The sequence below is a fragment of the Triticum aestivum genome, chromosome 4D (genome assembly GCF_018294505.1).
Source record: "Triticum aestivum cultivar Chinese Spring chromosome 4D, IWGSC CS RefSeq v2.1, whole genome shotgun sequence".
Lineage (NCBI taxonomy): Eukaryota > Viridiplantae > Streptophyta > Magnoliopsida > Poales > Poaceae > Triticum > Triticum aestivum.
This window is the reverse complement of record NC_057805.1, coordinates 109,544,148-109,562,551: the sequence shown is the minus strand read 5'-3', so window position 1 is coordinate 109,562,551 and position 18,404 is coordinate 109,544,148. Positions and strand designations below refer to the sequence as shown.

General features: G+C 44.5%; 1 protein-coding gene across 2 annotated transcripts; it reads right to left on the bottom strand.

Moving 5' to 3' along the window:
- Positions 1-2,034: 2,034 nt before the first annotated feature.
- On the bottom strand, positions 2,035-9,066 carry LOC123096548 (alpha-L-arabinofuranosidase 1). Of its 2 annotated transcripts, none has more exons than XM_044518306.1 (18): positions 8,778-9,066; positions 8,138-8,354; positions 7,680-7,734; positions 7,410-7,603; positions 7,051-7,172; positions 6,822-6,969; positions 5,922-5,991; positions 5,495-5,640; positions 5,362-5,407; positions 5,226-5,278; positions 4,779-4,923; positions 4,109-4,227; positions 3,920-3,991; positions 3,111-3,214; positions 2,964-3,020; positions 2,690-2,882; positions 2,469-2,612; positions 2,035-2,348 (listed from the first exon to the last, which is right to left on the bottom strand). In XM_044518306.1, exons 2-18 carry the CDS (start codon positions 8,321-8,323, stop codon positions 2,226-2,228), a joined length of 1,977 nt encoding a protein of 658 aa, XP_044374241.1. In that variant the 5' UTR covers positions 8,324-8,354; positions 8,778-9,066; the 3' UTR covers positions 2,035-2,225. The 2 variants fall into 2 exon arrangements, with proteins under 2 accessions (XP_044374241.1, XP_044374240.1); XM_044518305.1 differs by having other exon boundaries at positions 8,459-8,998.
- Between the last annotated feature and the right edge of the window lie 9,338 nt (positions 9,067-18,404).

Genomic DNA, 18,404 nt, shown 5'->3' with positions numbered 1-18,404 from the left:
CTGCGCCCATGTGGTCCTCTGCCGCTGCCAGTTCGAAGCCGGGATACGTCGCGCGCCAACAGACTGCAACAGGAGATCATCTCCTTCGAGTTCAAGAACCCGCCATCATGGCCGCGCCGCGTCCACAAGCACGACCGCAAGCGCAGCAGGTGATGACGAAGCCAGCGACGCCGCGCGGCCTTGATCTTTCGTCGGGGCAGCAGCAACGTCGCGTCACGGTTGCTGCGCCGATGACCACGCAGCTGGCGCCCAAGAGGCCGGCACCTCCCATTGCGGAGCCGCCGCACCCCAAGCGGATGCGTGCTGCTGCTCTCGCTCCGGCTCACACACGTCCCGCGGTGAAGCCGGCGTCAGCAGCACTGCCGCCTCTCGCGGTGCCACCCAGACGACCCATAGTGTCGTGGGAGCCGGCAAAGCGACCGTCCTGGTGTCCGCCGCAGCAGCCGAATTTCCTGTCGGCGCCGCTGCCTCAGCGCCAGGCGACCAAGGACAAGGGAGCCGACCTTGGATTAATGGCAGAGGGCCAGAGCACGGTCCAGCAAGGAGGCCACAAGAGGACGATCCAACAAAAGGCCTGCAACGAGGACACGGACGAGGTGTTGCCAGAGAAAGCGCAAGATGTAGACGGCAAGATCATCCAACAAGATGGCGATGAGGAGGACGACTTGGCGAGGTTCTTGGATGACGAGCTTGAAATGGCGCCAGAGGAGACAGAAGACGTAGAAGGCAAGGCCGTCCAACAAGATGGCAGTGAGGAGGACGAGCAGGAGGAGGGCGACGACGACTTCGCGAGGTTTTTGGATGAGGAGCTTGAAATAGCGCCAGAGGAGACGGAAGACTTAGAAGGCGAGGCCCTCGAAAAAGATGACGATGAGGAGGAGGAGGACATGAGCACCTTGTGGTGATGGAGACGGTTGGAAGAGCTACCTGCGATGAAGAAGAAGAAGGCATCATCGGCATGCGAGGTCACTACTAGTAGAAGGCTTCACTCCTGTCCTGTGATGAGTAGCTAGGATTTTTCCTTTAGTTGAGATACTCTTCACTGTAACAGTCTGAGACTGAAGCTTGTAATGAACACACTGTCCTGGCTCCTAGCTTGGTAGTACTCCCTCCTTTCCGGTTTATAAGGTTTATCTCAAAATCTTAGTTTCCATTTTATAAGGCTCAATTTGGTTGTTCCCCATCACAAGTTCAGATTCCAAGGTGCATTAAATAATTGCATGCAAAAATTAAAGAGAAAATTGACCAATGCATGTACTTTATGCATGCATACATTGCAATTAATACATTGGTAAACATAAATTTTTGAGGAAAACAAGAGCATTAATTGGGTGTGCTTTTGCAAATTATAAAAAGTATTCCACCACTCACCATCTATCTTGGTTGGTGAGATTTTTAAATTGAGCCCTATAAACCGGAAAGGAGGGAATAGTATAAAAGCCGGAGAGTGGGTGGTTGGATGGCACGACATATAAATGAACAACTCTGGTTTCTGTTCATCCTTGTTCTTCCCCTGTTTTGCCGCATTTACTACTGTTCTTCGTTAGGCAAAGGCCAGATTAGTTCTAGCACAAGAAGTATTTGGTATGCTCAACAACATCAGTGATGATGATCCCATCGATGGTGAAGACAATGATTGGCCCACCAAGCCTCTTTCAGACCACATGTATACTTGGATCTCAGGCTCAGCAGCCACATACCCACAAATTTGTGGATCTCTATCCAAATTTGGAAATGAATACAGGCTGTGTTCATCACGGCTGTAACTAGTTACTTAGATTTTTTTTTCTGGAAGTGGGTTCAGAGTGCTACTAAATGAATTCCTCTGCATGCTTTTGACTTATCTTGCCTGTGAGTTAGTGTACATGTTTACTTTTGGTTACTTTAATATGATTGAAAATAACAGAGGGTTATTTTTATTTTTATTTTGCAATCTGATGCTCATTGCCATAGGTTGGTTTCTTGGCACCACTTCACAAATAGGAGATGAAGTTGCTGCAGATATGGACCCAAAGCAAAAATGTGCAACGCAAATTAACTGCAAATCAGCCTGATATGGACTTTATTTAGTACTGCTGTATGTATGAGTATCTCCTCTTTGTTACACTGTACAGTGAGTGCTTTATCAAGATATAAGCATAATTACTGACAACGTCCTGCATTTTCCATATCACGCCTCGTGTATTTATCGTGTTTCCACGTGTCGCTAGCGTCGTGTAGCTGCTTCACATCTCCGCGACAAGCTCGGACTGAGCAAGCGCAAGGTCGAACGAGGAGAAGGAGTGGGCAGCGAGTGTGACCTGCATCTGTTCCGCGGCGTTGCGCAGCTGGCTCGTCACAGGCACGACCTGCATTGTTCATCAAAGCAAGATTCAGCTTCAGGTGAGCAGCTCCCAAGAGAGTGATGCCGAAACGAACAATAAGCTCTGCACTCCAGAACCTGATCACAAACAGAAATGGTATACTACCTTGTTCGGGTTACTGAAAGAATTTTCATCCTTCACATTGCTGGACGTGAGAACAGTAGCATTTGACCCCAGCGCGTTGATGCTAGCCTGAAGCCCAGACACAGAGATCGTGAGGCTCACGGTGTCTGACCCAAAGTTCACAATCTGCAAAGGAAGAGCTTTCAAGATTAGCACAAATATTCACCGTCCCCCTCCGGATATAACAATGGAGCATTACTTGCCTTTACTTTCAGGAAGCTATTCCCGGAATCCTGCCAGGTGATAGCAGATGCTGCTAGAGAACCAGAGTAGCTGGAACTGATTGTAATTGGATGAATCATCGCACCACTAGATTCGCGGAAAAACTTCTGCATCCAGTAACTAGGAGTTCCGTATTGTTGCCAGGAGTTGAAGACGATAGCATCTGGATTCCACCTGATTATTTGATTCAAACATAATTACTGCGATATTAATCAACAAGAACTCACGAAACGGAAAAAAGATGTGGATACAAACGTTTGATCGTTGTCGTTTACAAAGAGTGGTGCATAACTTGCCATCTGAACAATATCACTGCAAAGAACCAACAAGAAGTCAGCTAAACCCACAGTACAGAGCTATAGGTAGTTGCTAGAAGAGTAGACAAACTCTGTGAGGGATCACCTGTTCTTCTCCAGTCCAGTAAGGAAGGCAGCCTCTGCTAGTGAACCAAGAAGGCTTCCTCTACCTGCATCAGTTCTCCATACGGCATACTCACTGACAAAGGCCTATTAAATATTCATATCGTCAAAACACATGAATGTATTTACTGTCCATAAGGATGAAAGGATGTTGATATGCAGAAGAGCTATATTATTTAGTACTCCCGCCGTCCCGAAATACTTGTCGCAGAAATGGATGTATCTAGACGTATTTTTAGTTCTAGATACATCCATTTCTATCTATTTCTGCGACAAGTAATTTGGGACGGAGGGAGTAATATATTGTCAAAACACAGGAATGTATTTACTGCCCAAGATTTTCCAGGACATGCAAGTAGCATCGACGACCTCACTAAGTGCTACTTAGATCCTGCAGGTTCCTCACTGTTCTTACAATGACCCCAACAGTTTTGGTTTTAATGGCCCCTAGTTACACTCAATGTTTGGCACAACTTCACACGGAAACTACGTGCAGGCCAGCACACCCCGCACCCCCGGCAGAAATTTCTAAAAATACAAAAAGATGCTCGGTTTGAGGTCTCAATTCCTATATTTCTCATCATCATTCAGAAACAGAGTTTTGAAGAACGATGAAGATACACCAGGTAACCCGCAAAATACATAAAATGCATGCTATGGCAAGAACATCCCTAAAGAAAGGCCAGGAGATGCTGGACTATGTAAAAGATCGATACCAAAGCATTTGAAAGGCCATCTGACCCATGTCATAAAAGTGAAAACACAAAGTAAACCATGAAAATAGAGGTATACCTTGGGACCAGTACGAGAAGTTTTATCAAACGTACCCTTCATGTTAAACAAAGTCTTAGAATCGGTGTAGACCTATAAAAAACAACTTCTTCAGAATCAAATATAAGATACAAACAGAGAAAGGGTGATAACCCAATGAGAATCTTAACGGGGGAAATGAGTTGAGCCAATTTATCACAAGTAACTTACATGGAAGTCATACAGATCAGCAGGATGGTCAAGTGGTTTAGATGAACCATCACAGTTTGAAATCATCTGAATGTCTGGATAGGATTCTCTTATAGCATTGTAGAACTTGAGGTAATTACCTGTTCAATGGAATTAAAGAACATCATGTACCTAGAAGATTATTGCAAATATTCATTATAACAGTTTGACTGAAATAGCAAACTACCAGAAGTAATGATCAGGTGGATGAATTTATTAAAGAAGATTTACCAGGTAATAGTTTACTCTTCTGTTTTAGTTAGTAGTGCTATACTTGTTATGCTTCACTAACTTCATTTTTTCTTTTGATGAGAACATATATCACTATCATTTAATTACGAAGTGTTATTTCAGCTCAGTCGTCCTATCATATTTCTCTGTAATGCTCCAAAATTTTGGAAAGAAAACTATGACTGATTAATTATCTCAAGAACTTTTCTTAATAGGGGTAGTATGGTTGAATCTTGTTATTTCCATGGTTTTACACGATTTAGTTATCAGGTACAAGGCATCTTCGGGACTTCGGCCTATATTGTGAAATGGGTGGAATAAGAAAAGTAGTTTCTCAAACAAATAAGAACAGTAGTTGACAAAAAATATCAAGAACACACAGAGGAGCTGAGCATATTTGCATTAAGAGGCAAGAAATTACCGAGGTAGTATTTTTTCCCACAATCTTCATTTCCAATCGCAACATATTTGACTGGGAACGGTTCAGGATGCCCCATTGCAGCTCTAACAGAGCCCCATGTTGAGTTTGCACTCCCCCTTGCGAATTCTAGACTGTCCAATACATCCTGCAGAAAGACAATAATTTCAGAATAATGTACATGGGATTATAACGAGTTAATTACAATTTAACTCTTGGGAACACATCAGGCATTAATACTACAGTACCACAGAATTAAATGATAGAACTGGAAGAAACTGGTCCGTGGGCAAGGTTGAACAAATAAGTAATTTGCTCTTGTTTTGATGCACCATGGCAATGCTAAGTTATTATTGCTTGCAAATTGCCATTCATTCAAGACTTAGAAGTATCCATCATACAATTACATGTCTACCCTGATAGAAAATGAAGTTAAAATTTCAAAAATACCTTTACAAAAGGGGCAATGGCAGCGGTACTAACTTCATCATTGTGGCTGATTCCTGGTATTTAAGAAAGAGGACTCCAACATTTAAGAAGGCGAACACTGTTAATCATTGATATGACAAAATTTGAAGATATTTACCATTGTTGAATACCCAGATTGGAGCAGCCCCCAGGTCTTCAGAAAGCTTTGATATAGATTTCCAAGGCAACATATGGTTAGGTGAGAATATAAAAGGAAAAAGGTGAAATAATGTTCACCACTTGGCTGGTACCTGAAGAAACTCATAATATCCAAGGCCATCATCAGTCCAGTAATGCCAAACATCTCCGAAGTGTCCAGGCCTCTCTTCCCATGGACCAATAGATTCCCTCCACCTGAATGCATTTCTTAACCATTCGCCTTCAACGAAGCAACCACCTATAATGCATTCCAAGCAAACCATGTAAAAGTAAGGAAAAGGAAAATACAAAATATCAGATGTCTTTACAAACTTAGTTTGGGATGAGTTGGGTTCATTTTAATGGGATGTTACATTAGTGAAGGGAACATGTTATATTAAAGAAGATATCTACTCCCTCCGTCCCATAATGTAAGACGCTTTTTAATACTAGTGTAGTGTCAAAAAACGTCTTACATTATGGGACGGAGGGAGTAATTAATATGGTCAGAGCACATATTCGACTGGGATATGGCCATACCAGGAAATCTCAAGAATCGTGGTTTTAGATCCAAAAGCATGGATATCAATTCGGTGCGAAAACCATGTCCCTGTATGTATAGAAAAAAAGGCCAGTTACATACTCAGATAAACTCAAGAGCTCTAATCATGATCAGGCACTACGAGGATGTATCAAAGCAACGCACAGTATCCATTTAAAACACACGCATGCACACCCGCCCGCCCACACAAGGCACGCATGCACACCCACGCAATGCCAAATGTCTAAGGACTAGAAAACAAAGTAGTTAAGGCACTTGGTTCTGCTTGGTTTGTGATCAAATTCACAGTTAGAGTAACACTGGGTTCCACACTCGTGTTTTTGTGATGTAGAGGAACAGAAATGTCCCGCACATTACTATGATAACCACAAACGGAATTGCCAAACAAGGATGCCCCACACACGAACTTCAACATGAACAAAATAATCAGTTCAACCAAACGTTAAGACTTAATGGGAAATAATAAAATGTAAATATTATGTCAATATTATTATGACTTATGTCTAGGCCTATGAAACCCATCATGTTTCTGGCAGAAGAGATTTTTTTGCGATGCCAGGTGAAATTTACTACACGAGTCAGTGCTTCGTCTTTAGAGTTTTGCTCTTCAATCGATGTGTAGCATGGGCGGATCCATTGTGGGGGTCATGGGGGCAATGGCCCCCACAAGCAATTTGCATATTTACTTTTACTAGTGCATATGTATATACATTTACCCATTTTTGTGTAATTCAACCATCATTGCCATTGCTTGCTTCCACATTGGTCAAATTCTAAATCCGCCAATGATGTGTAGTTCAGTATTCTAAAGCTTTGGATCTCTGCCTTCTTTCAGTTCTTGTCAATATCAATATCAAAAATATTAGTGTATAATATACCTTGAACGTGTCTGAAGGCATGAGTGATACTTGATCAAACCATACAACTCCCTTCTTGTTAGATGTTATCTCAAGTCTTGAGGTCCTGTTTGTCCCTTTAGCAATCAGTTTTTGCTCTACTTTTGTCCAGTTGGAAGTGCCAGCAACTCTGAAACAAAAAAAACCCCATAAACTAATGGAAATATTGTCGTCCTCCTCCCTACCAGATATTGAGATAAATGATACTAACGGTACAGTAACTGAAGCGAGCTTCTGCAACCCATCAGAGCTTGCTAATGAAACTGTCAAATCTGCAGCTTCTGCTGATTTAACATACATAACTAGATTGTAGGTCTTTCCATCTTCTATGTTCTGAAACATGAAATGGTAAAGGTAATTATTAAATTGGGTAAGAGGAGTTGGAAGGTTAGGAGAAGGAGGTAAAAAATACTGCTACTCCCTTGCAAGGGATAAAAAAAAAGACACGACTGCATGAGGTTACATCTCCATCATGTGATACATTGATATCAAGTATATTAGTTCACTGAACCACAATTTTCATGCTGATATAAGCGATAAAATTACGGTCAACTTAAAATTGCGTCATACCATGCCCCAGAACCCAGGGTTGTAAATGCCAACGCCGGCTGGGCATTCATCACAGAGAACCTCCATCCTAAGAGCGATAATGTTTCGACTGAAACATGATGTACGGTCAGTCGCCACAAATATGGAAGAGTCATTTCCAATTATAGACCATGGGTCAATATTTGATGGTGTATGGAGTCCCCCAGCTTCAAAACCTGAAGCATAAGAATACATTCGATGATTTCACTGACATTCAGTTCCAGTGTCCCACAACCAACAATAATGAATTACCTCTATTACTAACAAGTTCTGCCCATATGCCACCGGCTCCTGCATGGTTAATCTCCTACAACAGTATGCAAGGTACTTAATAGGAGAATATAATCAACGGTGGAGCTACATCCATGTCGCGGGGGGGGGGGGGGGGGGGGGCATTGCCCCCAGCCGCCACTTTATATGCTCCCTCCACCTTATACAAGGGACTTTATATTTTTATGTCTGACTTTGACCATTAATTTTACCAACAGAAAGTGAGTTATATGCCACAAAAAGCATTTCATTGCATGCACATTTCAAAGAACTTTCCGATGATATATTTTTTATGACATATAATCTATATTTTGTTGACCAAAATTATAAGTCAAAGTTTGACACGAAAAACAAAGTGGCCTTGTATTAGGGAATGGAGGGAGTAGTATGTACCATGAAAAAACATAAACTGATATAGTACAAACAAACTAGTATCTTACCTCAAAAAACATCCCAAACAGTGTGTCCGGGATCTTTCGGGCAAGCTGTGACGAGGCATCAACCTTGAGGGTGGCCGTCTGTGTCGCCTCTAATTCCAATGCTAGGCATTTGCATCCAAGGCAGAATAGGAGCAGCAAGCATGAGACGGTAGGAACGAGCACTTGTTTGGAACCCATACGCTTCATCTTGTAAAGAACGCTAATGTAGTCCGTGTGTCTGTCGAACAAATAACAAAACAGTCGGACTGAATTAGCTGGAAAATGGAAAATCGAAAGAAGTATTGTAAAAAATGATCTTATATTTTGGGAGGGAGGGAGTACAAAATAGGTAACGCGTGATGTGCGAAACAATGGCGATGAGCTGCTTAATCCGACTCGAGCTATGTGTTTGCGAATCATGTAGCTGACACAGGCGTCTCAAAACGGAAAGTAATTAAGAGCCGGCAGAAGCGGTGAGGAACTGTTCTAACAAAAATAGGTACTGACTGACTGACCCCCTCCCTGGAGCGTTTCATCGAACAACCTGCCTGCATACCCAAACAGGACGGACCGAAATAGGAAGGCGGGGCATACGATACTGCGATACGCCCACACAAGAAGAGATGGATGGATGGAGTCTTTTCGCTGGTAATTTGCTCACCATGAACGCCACAGCCAGCAGCGAGCGGCTGAGGAAGATGGAGGCGAGTGAGTGTACGAGCAGCGGAGGCGCGCGCTTAAGTAGGCGAAGCCGCCACGGCGAGGAAGCAGTGGCTTTGAAGGGAAGGGATGGCGATCGGACGCCGGAGGCCACGGCCGGTTGCTTGCCGGAGTGGGCAGCTTCGGCCGTTGGCTGGTCTGTTGGCGCGCTCGCTGACTGGCCGTCGGGCCCCGCTTTATCCGTATGACAAGAGTTTCCTTCCTCTATCCCAGATCGAATTAATGAGAAAGGAATCATTTCGTCGCTGCGATAAGACCGGGTGGGGTTGTTGTCCGGCCACTGTCAGATGATTGAATTGAATATCGGTTTAGATCGCCTCATTTGTTTATCAGCTGATGTGCCATACGTAGTCTGTCTGCAGAGAGGAGGATACTCTTTTTGTTTCTAGCCTCGTTTAGATCACGGTAATTCCGCACTAACTGAGTACTTATGCAAATTACAAATCTGTTTCGGTTGGTGAGATTTTTGAATTAAACTCTATAAATCGATAGGAAGGGAATAGAAGTTAATTGCGGGAGCTTATCATAGTTGCTTAAATCTTACATGTCCCCGGCACTTGCTTAAATCTTACTAGTGCTACTACTTAACAGCGTAGTTGTAAATAGTGGCATATGCTGTGCACTCTCCTGAAGGCTTTGCACTCACCGTCTCGTCTCATGGACAGAAATGCTCAACTTGGCATTTTGCTGTCTTTGCACCCCATGTGCCTTGTTGTCACGTGTCCAAAGTGGCATCTTCTAAGGAGACAAAAAAAATTACAAGGGCAACACCAACAAAAAGCTTCAAAGGTGTACCCAATCTCCAACGTAGTGCATTAAAACCCCACAAACGTCCACACAAAGCGGTTCCGATATTTCTCTCCATCCAATGTCATACACAAACGTGCAACGACCCGTCTGGATGTTCAAAATCACACAAACCAGAGGCAATTCAGCAGGAGGTTGTGGGCATCCGGATGTCCTACATGTAGGCCTCCGACACCTTCAGCCCATCCAAACCCTCCTCTTTCGTTCCACTCCAACCGCCACTCTGCTCTCCGTGTTGCGTTCATGCCGGTTCAGAGTGGATGTGACCGGCCACTGCCGCATGTTGCGAACGGAACAATATTCACACTTGTGCGGTGGTCGAGGAAGTTGCTTCGGCCCACCGCTCGTGTCGCGTGCACTCGCTCTTCGCGCCTCCGTCATCCGCGTTTTGTAACTCTTTGCATTCAGTTTATATGGTTTTGTTTATACGGTTTGTACAGTTTTAATATTTTAGTAAATACAGTACGTAATTAAGATACGAGTCAAATTATTTTAGTGTGGTTTCAGTATATACCATAATAACTAAAGTTGACGCGAATTTAAAAATAATATAATAATAATCTACAAATTTATAACTCAAAACACATATTTTTTATACAAACAGTATTGAACTATATATAAGTATATATGCATGCATGTATTCATGCCTTGATTGGTATGAACGTGCTTAGCATTTCTTTAAGGAAAAAAATGACTAGTTACAAGAAAAATGGACATGTTTAGTAGGGAATCTTGCTCATGTACAAGAAAAATGACTACTCACATGGTTGTTCGCCTCAAGAAATACAAATAATATTACTTTGATTTTTTGGTATATACCATAAAAACCGGAATACAAAACAGTGTAAAAAGTTCATACCATACCAAAACCAGAAACCATAAAATTGGTTCGGTTTGGTTTATTCGATGGTTTTTTGGTTTAGTTTTAAAATGCACACAATGCCGTTTCGGATGCTGCTGGAGGACCAGCGGCACAATCTGCAGCTCCTCGAACACCACCAGCTCACGGTGGGCCAGATTGCTGGTAAGCAGGCGAACGAGGAGGCTGCACGACCATGCTTGGGAAGAATCTAAACTTCGTGGATGATCAACGGGGGATGTATGAGTCCATGTAGCGCCCGCACCATCTGTCGCGAGTGGCAGATTCGCATCAAAAAGACAAAGTGCGTCCGTCTGTTCGAGGAGATCGCGGTGGAGGCGGACATGAAAGTGACGCAAGCGGTTGCAAACGGGAACGTTGCCGACCTCGGCAGCTCTGTGTTGTTCGCGCCAACGACTACAATGCCGGACCGTCCGGTTTGATCGTTGTCCTCACCTCCACCGGCAATGTCCACGGCTCTAGCGGCGGACTCCGATAAGAAGTAGGACGTGAGACACTGATGCGCCCACGTCTGAAAAAGAGTAGAACGTGGGAGACGGATGTGCCGGTGTCCAACAAAGAGTAGGACGTGGAGACGTTCCCACGTCCGGCGAAGAGTAGATTAGGGTCGGTTACTTTTGCTATCATGTAAATGATCTACACTTGAGCTGTACACCTTATGCATTTTAATTATTATTTTCGGATATGTTTGGACATTTTTTTCAGTGGGGCTTTATTAATGCATCTGAGCTGTCTCCTCCAGTTGGTTTATTTTTCTTTTTCTTGAGGGAAGCCACCCCTTTTTCTTTGAGATTAGTCTCCTCCAGTTGTTGACTAGCCAAGATTTGGGATAGTGCCCTCCACGTTGCCATTTCATCGCAATAACAAAACATGGCTATATTTTTGCGTGCTCGGGGGTGGAAGCCTAGCTAGCTAGCTAGAAAGGAGGAGGAGGAGTCACGAGAGAGACATCGGACGCCGGCCCTGGCAAGCAAGAAGGACGAACTAGCAAGCTTTGCCCTTTGCAGCCACACACCCGACGCCCCACACGGCGAAAGGCGAGCATGCGTGTGCATTCGCCCTCTACCGCTGGCTTGCAAGCGTCGTCGCCGCGGTGGATACGATCGGCCTCGCAGAGTGGTGGATGTACGCGCGCGCACGCCTCCATCGCACTCGCGCATGTACGCCATGAGGATGCGATCGTTCGAGTATGTACCTACCGCGCGTCACCTTCCTCCATCGGCTCGCTCGCATTGTCTTTGCTTGCAAGCGTCGCCCAAGCCAGTATCGGCGCACTTGTGCCGATCGTGCCCACGCCTCCATGAAACTCGTCGCGCCGCGTCGATATCAACCTGAAAGTGATTTACGGCATCTCCGACACGGTACGTCAAAACAGATACACTAAATGTCTGCGGACATGGGCATCAGTGGGGGAGCTGGTTATCCAACTGTATGCATCAAAAGGAGGCAACACTACGTGTCGGCGAGTCGATAATCTCAAAAGATCCCCTGCCTCAGCAGCCATCGGATGGAGTCTCAACTAGTGCAACAAGTTTAATGTTGCGCTCATCTCTCCGCAACATCGGTCTTGTTGCAATCTTCTTCGGACCTTTTTTTTCTTTGATTTTTGCAATAGGAGCCTTATTGCACTCAGACTTCTGCAACAAGAACCTTGTTGCAAACTTTTTCGAACGTTTTTCCTTTTGATATCTGCAACATGAGTCTTGTTGCACTCAGCCTTCTACGACAACAACAACAACCTTGCTGTAGAACTTTTTTGGACCGTTTTTCCTTTGGATATTTGCAACATGACCCTTGTTGCACTCAGCCTTCTGCAACAACAACCTTGTTGCAGAACTTTTTTGGATCGATTTTCTCTTCTTCTGATATCTGCAACATGAGCTTTGTTACAAAGAACCTTCTGCAACAAGAGTCTTGTTGCAAAATCTTTCTTTGCAGTGGGAAGGAGAGCGCGGCCATAGATGTGGGAGGCGAGTGCAGTCATGGACGACAGAGGCGAGCGCAACTGCCGGGTGACGATGTTGTTGGGGTGCGCGACCATTTGGGGAGGTCCATGTCGGTGTCACCTGATCTACACAGTGGCCGCCATCAACTGTCTTTCCTGATAGACGTTGTTATTGCTCGTACGCCCGTGCTAGCCACTAGCTGTAGCTCGTACGTTGGCTTCACTCACTTATGTTGTAGCTGCTGCTTGCATATGGGTGCTCCCCATCTTAGGGCATGGCATGTTAGAGGCACCTAGAAAGTTTGGAAAAAAGCGGTGTGGATGGGAGTCGGGGGGGGAGGATAAGGCAGCAGGGTAAAAGCGGTGGCGGTCCCACCTAGGACATGTGTCGCACGTGGGAGGTGGCAGAAGCGTTAGAAAAATCAGCCAGCCGAAAAGAATCATTTCCCATAAAAGAACATTAAATCTGGACAGCCGGGTGGGCTAGGAAGACCTAAAGGAGAAAACATATGGACTGTAAGGACATATGCTCCAACTAACAGTGAGCCAAACGGACTGCCCGAACTCTTCTAAAGCTCCCACATGTTTGGTTCAGGTTTGTGAAAATACGAACATCCGGACTGTTCCGCAAACATTTGATGCATGATGTTAAATGGTAAAAAGTGTCTGAACCACATGGCACGGACATTCAGTGATTCAGGGGCGTTTTGATAGACTGTGTTGGAGATGCCCTTAACTATCTAATCATCGTATGAACTTCCCGATGAATCCATTCGTATCTGAAAGAACATGCGGTGCCCCCATGTTTGGTTTTGGTAATTGATGACAATCTCTATGGACTAATGGTTGCCTTGAGTTATATTTGAAGGATTTGTCCATAGGCATTTCTTGAAGTCCATGTGTTGGTTTCAAGGAGTTTATGTGGTGACCAAGGTGTTATTAAGGAATTATCCAAAGATTGGTCATGTGAGAGTTGAGCTTATTGCAACCTTGGTGGCAAACAATTCAAGTGACTTGTCTTCCGATTGGGAAACTTTTTCCTTGTATACATCCCAATGCAAATCCGAGGTGATAGGCATACTTTTCAAGCGAGATTTGGTTCCAACTCCAACATCATACCTTCCTATTAACTTAACATCAACATTGGTGTCCATCCACTTTAAGACTTGTCTCACTTTTGCAACAACATCCTCATAGCTAGGGCTTGTATCAAAAACCAATGGTTCCTCACCGTGTCATTGTTACTCAAGAATGCCTCCTTGTCCATGTAATGAACATTACCAAGTCTCTCCATCTAAAAACAACATGAATGCATTTAAGGCATCAATGAGAATTGGTGTTTATCCAAATACATCTCTGTTGGAAATATGCCCTAGAGGCAATAATAAATGGTTATTATTATATTTTTTTGTTCATGGTAATTGTCTATTATTCATGCTATAATTGTATTGTCCGGAAATCGTAATACATGTGTGAATACATAGACCACAACCTGTCCCTAGTAAGCCTCTAGTTGACTAGCTCGTTGATCAACAGATAGTCATGGTTTCCTGACTATGGACATTGGATGTCATTGATAACGGGATCACATCATTAGGAGAATGATGTGATGGACAAGACCCAACTTAAGCATAGCATAAAAGATCGTGTAGTTTCGTTTGCTAGAGCTTTTCCAATGTCAAGTATCTTTTCCTTAGACCATGAGATCGTGCAACTCTCGGATACCGTAGGAGTGCTTTGGGTGTGCCAAACGTCACAACGTAACTGGGTGACTATAAAGGTGCATTACGGGTATCTCCGAAAGTGTCTGTTGGGTTGGCACGGATCGAGACTGGGATTTGTCACTCCGTGTGACGGAGAGGTATCTCTGGGCCCACTCGGTAATGCATCATCATAATGAGCTCAATGTGACTAAGGCGTTTGTCACGGGATCATGCATTGCGGTACGAGTAAAGAGACTTGCCGGTAACGAGATTGAACTAGGTATTGGGATACCGACGATCGAATCTCGGGCAAGTAACATACCGATTGACAAAGGGAATTGCATATGGATTGATTGAATCCTCGACACCGTGGTTCATCCGATGAGATCATCGTGGAGCATGTGGGAGCCAACATGGGTATCCAGATCCCGCTGTTGGTTATTGACCGGAGAGGCGTCTCGGTCATGTCTGCATGTCTCCCGAACCCGTAGGGTCTACACACTTAAGGTCCGGTGACGCTAGGGTTGTAGAGATATATGTATGCGGAAACCCAAAAGTTGTTCGGAGTCCCGGATGAGATCCCGGACGTCACGAGGAGTTCCGGATTGGTCCGGAGGTAAAGATTTATATATGGGAAGTCTTATTTTGGTCGCCGGAAAAGTTTCGCACTTTATCGGTATTGTACCGGGAGTGCCGAAAGGGGTCCGGGGGTCCACCAAGGGGGTCCACCAGCCCCGGGGGGCCACATGGGCTGTAAGGGGTGCGCCTTGGCCTATATGGGCCAAGGGCACCAGCCCCAAAAGGCCCATGCGCAAGAGATAAGAAAAAAAAGGGAGAGTCCTAAAGGGGGAAGGCACCTCCGAGGTGCCTTGGGGGGGAAGGACTCCCCCCCTGGCCGCACCCTTCCTTGGAGGAAGGGGCAAGGCTGCGCCCCCCCCCCTCTCCCTTGGCCCTATATATAGTGGGGGGAAGGAAGGGCAGCAAGAACTAAGCCTTGGGCGCCTCCCTCCTCCCCTGCAACACCTCTCTCTCTCTCGCAGAAGCTCGGCGAAGCCCTGCCGGAGACCCGCTACATCCACCACCACGCCGTCGTGCTATTGGATCTCCATCAACCTCTCCTTCCCCCTTGCTGGATCAAGAAGGAGGAGACGTCGCTGCACTGTACGTGTGTTGAACGCGGAGGTGCCGTACGTTCGGCACTCGGTCATCGGTGATTTGGATCACGGCGAGTACGACTCCGTCATCCACGTTCATTGGAACGCTTCCGCTCGCGATCTACAAGGGTATGTAGATGCACTCCCTTCCCCTCGTTGCTAGTAGACTCCATAGATGCATCTTGGTGAGCGTAGGAAAATTTTAAATTATGCTACGATTCCCAACAGTGGCATCATGAGCCAGGTCTATGCGTAGTTACTATGCACGAGTAGAACACAAAGTAGTTGTGGGCGTTGAGTTTGCCAATTCTTCTTGCCGCTACTAGTCTTTTCTTGTTTCGGCGGCATTGTAGGATGAAGCGGCCCGGACCGACCTTACACGTACTCTTACGTGAGACAGGTTCCACCGACTGACATGCACTAGATGCATAAGGTGGCTAGCGGGTGTCTGTCTCTCCTACTTTAGTCGGAACAGATTCGATGAAAAGGGTCCTTATGAAGGGTAAATAGAAATTGGCAAATCACGTTGTGGTCATACGTAGGTAAGAAACGTTCTTGCTAGAAACCTACAAACCATGAAAAAACTTGCAACAACAATTAGAGGACGTCTAACTTGTTTTTGCAGCAAGTGCTTTGTGATGTGATATGGCCAGAAGATGTGATGAATGATATATATGATGTATGAGATTGATCATATTCCTGTAATAAGAATCATGACTTGCATATCGATGAGTATGACAACCGGCAGGAGCCATAGGAGTTGTCTTTATTATTTTGCATGACCTGCGTGTCATTGAATAACGCCATGTAAATTACTTTACTTGTTGCTAAACGAGTTAGCCATAGAAGTAGAAGTAATCGTTGGCGTGACGACTTCATGAAGACACAATGATGGAGATCATGATGATGGAGATCATGGTGTCATGCCGGTGACAAAGATGATCATGGTGCCCCGAAGATGGAGATCAAAGGAGCATAATGATATTGGCCATATCATGTCACTATTTGATTGCATGTGATGTTTATCATGTTTTTGCATCTTATTTGCTTAGAACGACGGTAGCAAGTAGGATGATCCCTTATAATAATTTCAAGAAAGTGTTCACCCTAACTGTGCACCGTTGCGAAGGTTCGTCGTTTCGAAGCACCACGTCATGATCGGGTGTGATAGATTCTTACGTTCGAATACAACGGGTGTTGACGAGCCTAGCATGTACAGACATGGCCTCGGAACACACGCAATACACTTAGGTTGACTTGACGAGCCTAGCATGTACAGACATGGCCTCGGAACACGGAGGACCGAAAGGTCGAGCATGAGTCGTATAGAAGATACGATCAACATGGAGATGTTCACCGATCTTGACTAGTCCGTCTCACGTGATGATCGGACACGGCCTAGTTGAACTCGGATCATGTTTCACTTAGATGACTAGAGGGATGTCTATCTGAGTGGGAGTTCATAATCATGAACATAGTCAAAAAGGTATTTGCAAATTATGTCATAGCTTGCGCTTTAGTTCTACTGATTAAGATATGTTCCTAGAGAAAATTTAGTTGAAAGTTGGTAGTAGCAATTATGCGGACTGGGTCCGTAAACTGAGGATTGTCCTCATTGCTACACAGAAGGCTTATGTCCTTAATGCACCGCTCGGTGTGCTGAACCTCAGCGTCGTCTGTAGATGTTACGAAACATCTGACATACACGTTTTGATGACTACGTGATAGTTCGGTGCGGTTTAGAATTGTGGCACCAAAGACGTTGTTGAAACGTCGCAGAACATGTGAGATGTTCCGAAGACTGAAATTAGGATTTCAGACTAGTGCCCACGTCAAGAGGTATGAGACCTCTGACAAGTTTCTTAAGCATGCAAACTAAGGGAGAAAAGCTCAATCGTTGAGCGTGTGCTCAGATTGTCTGAGTGCCACAATCGCTTGAATCGGGTGGGAGTTAATCTCCCAGATGAGATAGTGATAGTTCTCCATAGTCACTGCCACCAAGCTAGTAGAGCTTCGTGATGAACTATAACATATCAAGGATAATCATGATGATCCTTGAGCTACTCGCGATGTTTGACACCGCGAGAGTAGAAATCAAGAAGGAGCATCAATTGTTGATGGTTAGTAAAACCACTAGTTTAAGAAGGGCAAGGGCAAAAAGGGATACTTCATGAAACAGCAAGTCGTTTGGTGCTCTAGTGAAGAATCTCAAGGTTGAACCCAAACCCGAGACTAAGTGCTTCTGTAATGAGAGGAACGGTCACTGAAGCAGTACTACCCTAGATACTTGGTAGATGAGAAGGCAGGCAAGGTCGACAGAAATATATTGGATATATGTTATATGAATGTGTACTTTACTAGTACTCCTAGCAGCACCAGGGTATTAGATACTGATTCGGTTGCTAAGTGTTAGTAACTCGAAATAAAAGCTGCGGAATAAAGGGAGACTAGCTAAAGGTGAGATGACGATATGTGTTGGAAGTGTTTCCAAGGTTGATGTGATCAAGCATCGCATGCTCCCTCTACCATCGAGATTTGGTGTTTGCGTTGAACATGATTGGATTATGTTTACCGCAAAACGGTTATTCATTTAAGGAGAATAATGGTTACTCTGTTTATTTGAATAAAACCTTCAATGGTCTTGCACCTAAAATGAATCTCGATCGTAGTGATACACATGTTCGTGCCAAAAGATATAAAATAGTAATGATAGTTCCACATACTTGTGGCACTGCCATTTGAGTCATATTGGTATAGAAAGCATGAAGAAGCTCCATGTGGATGGATCTTTGGACTCACTCATTTTTGAAAAGATTGAGACATGCGAACCATGTCTATTGGTATATATGCATGAAGAAACTCCATACAGATGGATCGTTTAGACTCACTTGATTATGAATCACTTGAGACATGCAAATCATACCACATGGGCAAGATGACTGAAAGTCCTCGTTTTCAGTAAGATGGAACAAGAGAGCAACTTATTGGAAGTAATACATTTTGATGTACGCAGTCCAATGAGTGCTGAGGCATGCAGTGGATATCGTTATGTTCTTACTTCACAGATGATTTGAGTAGA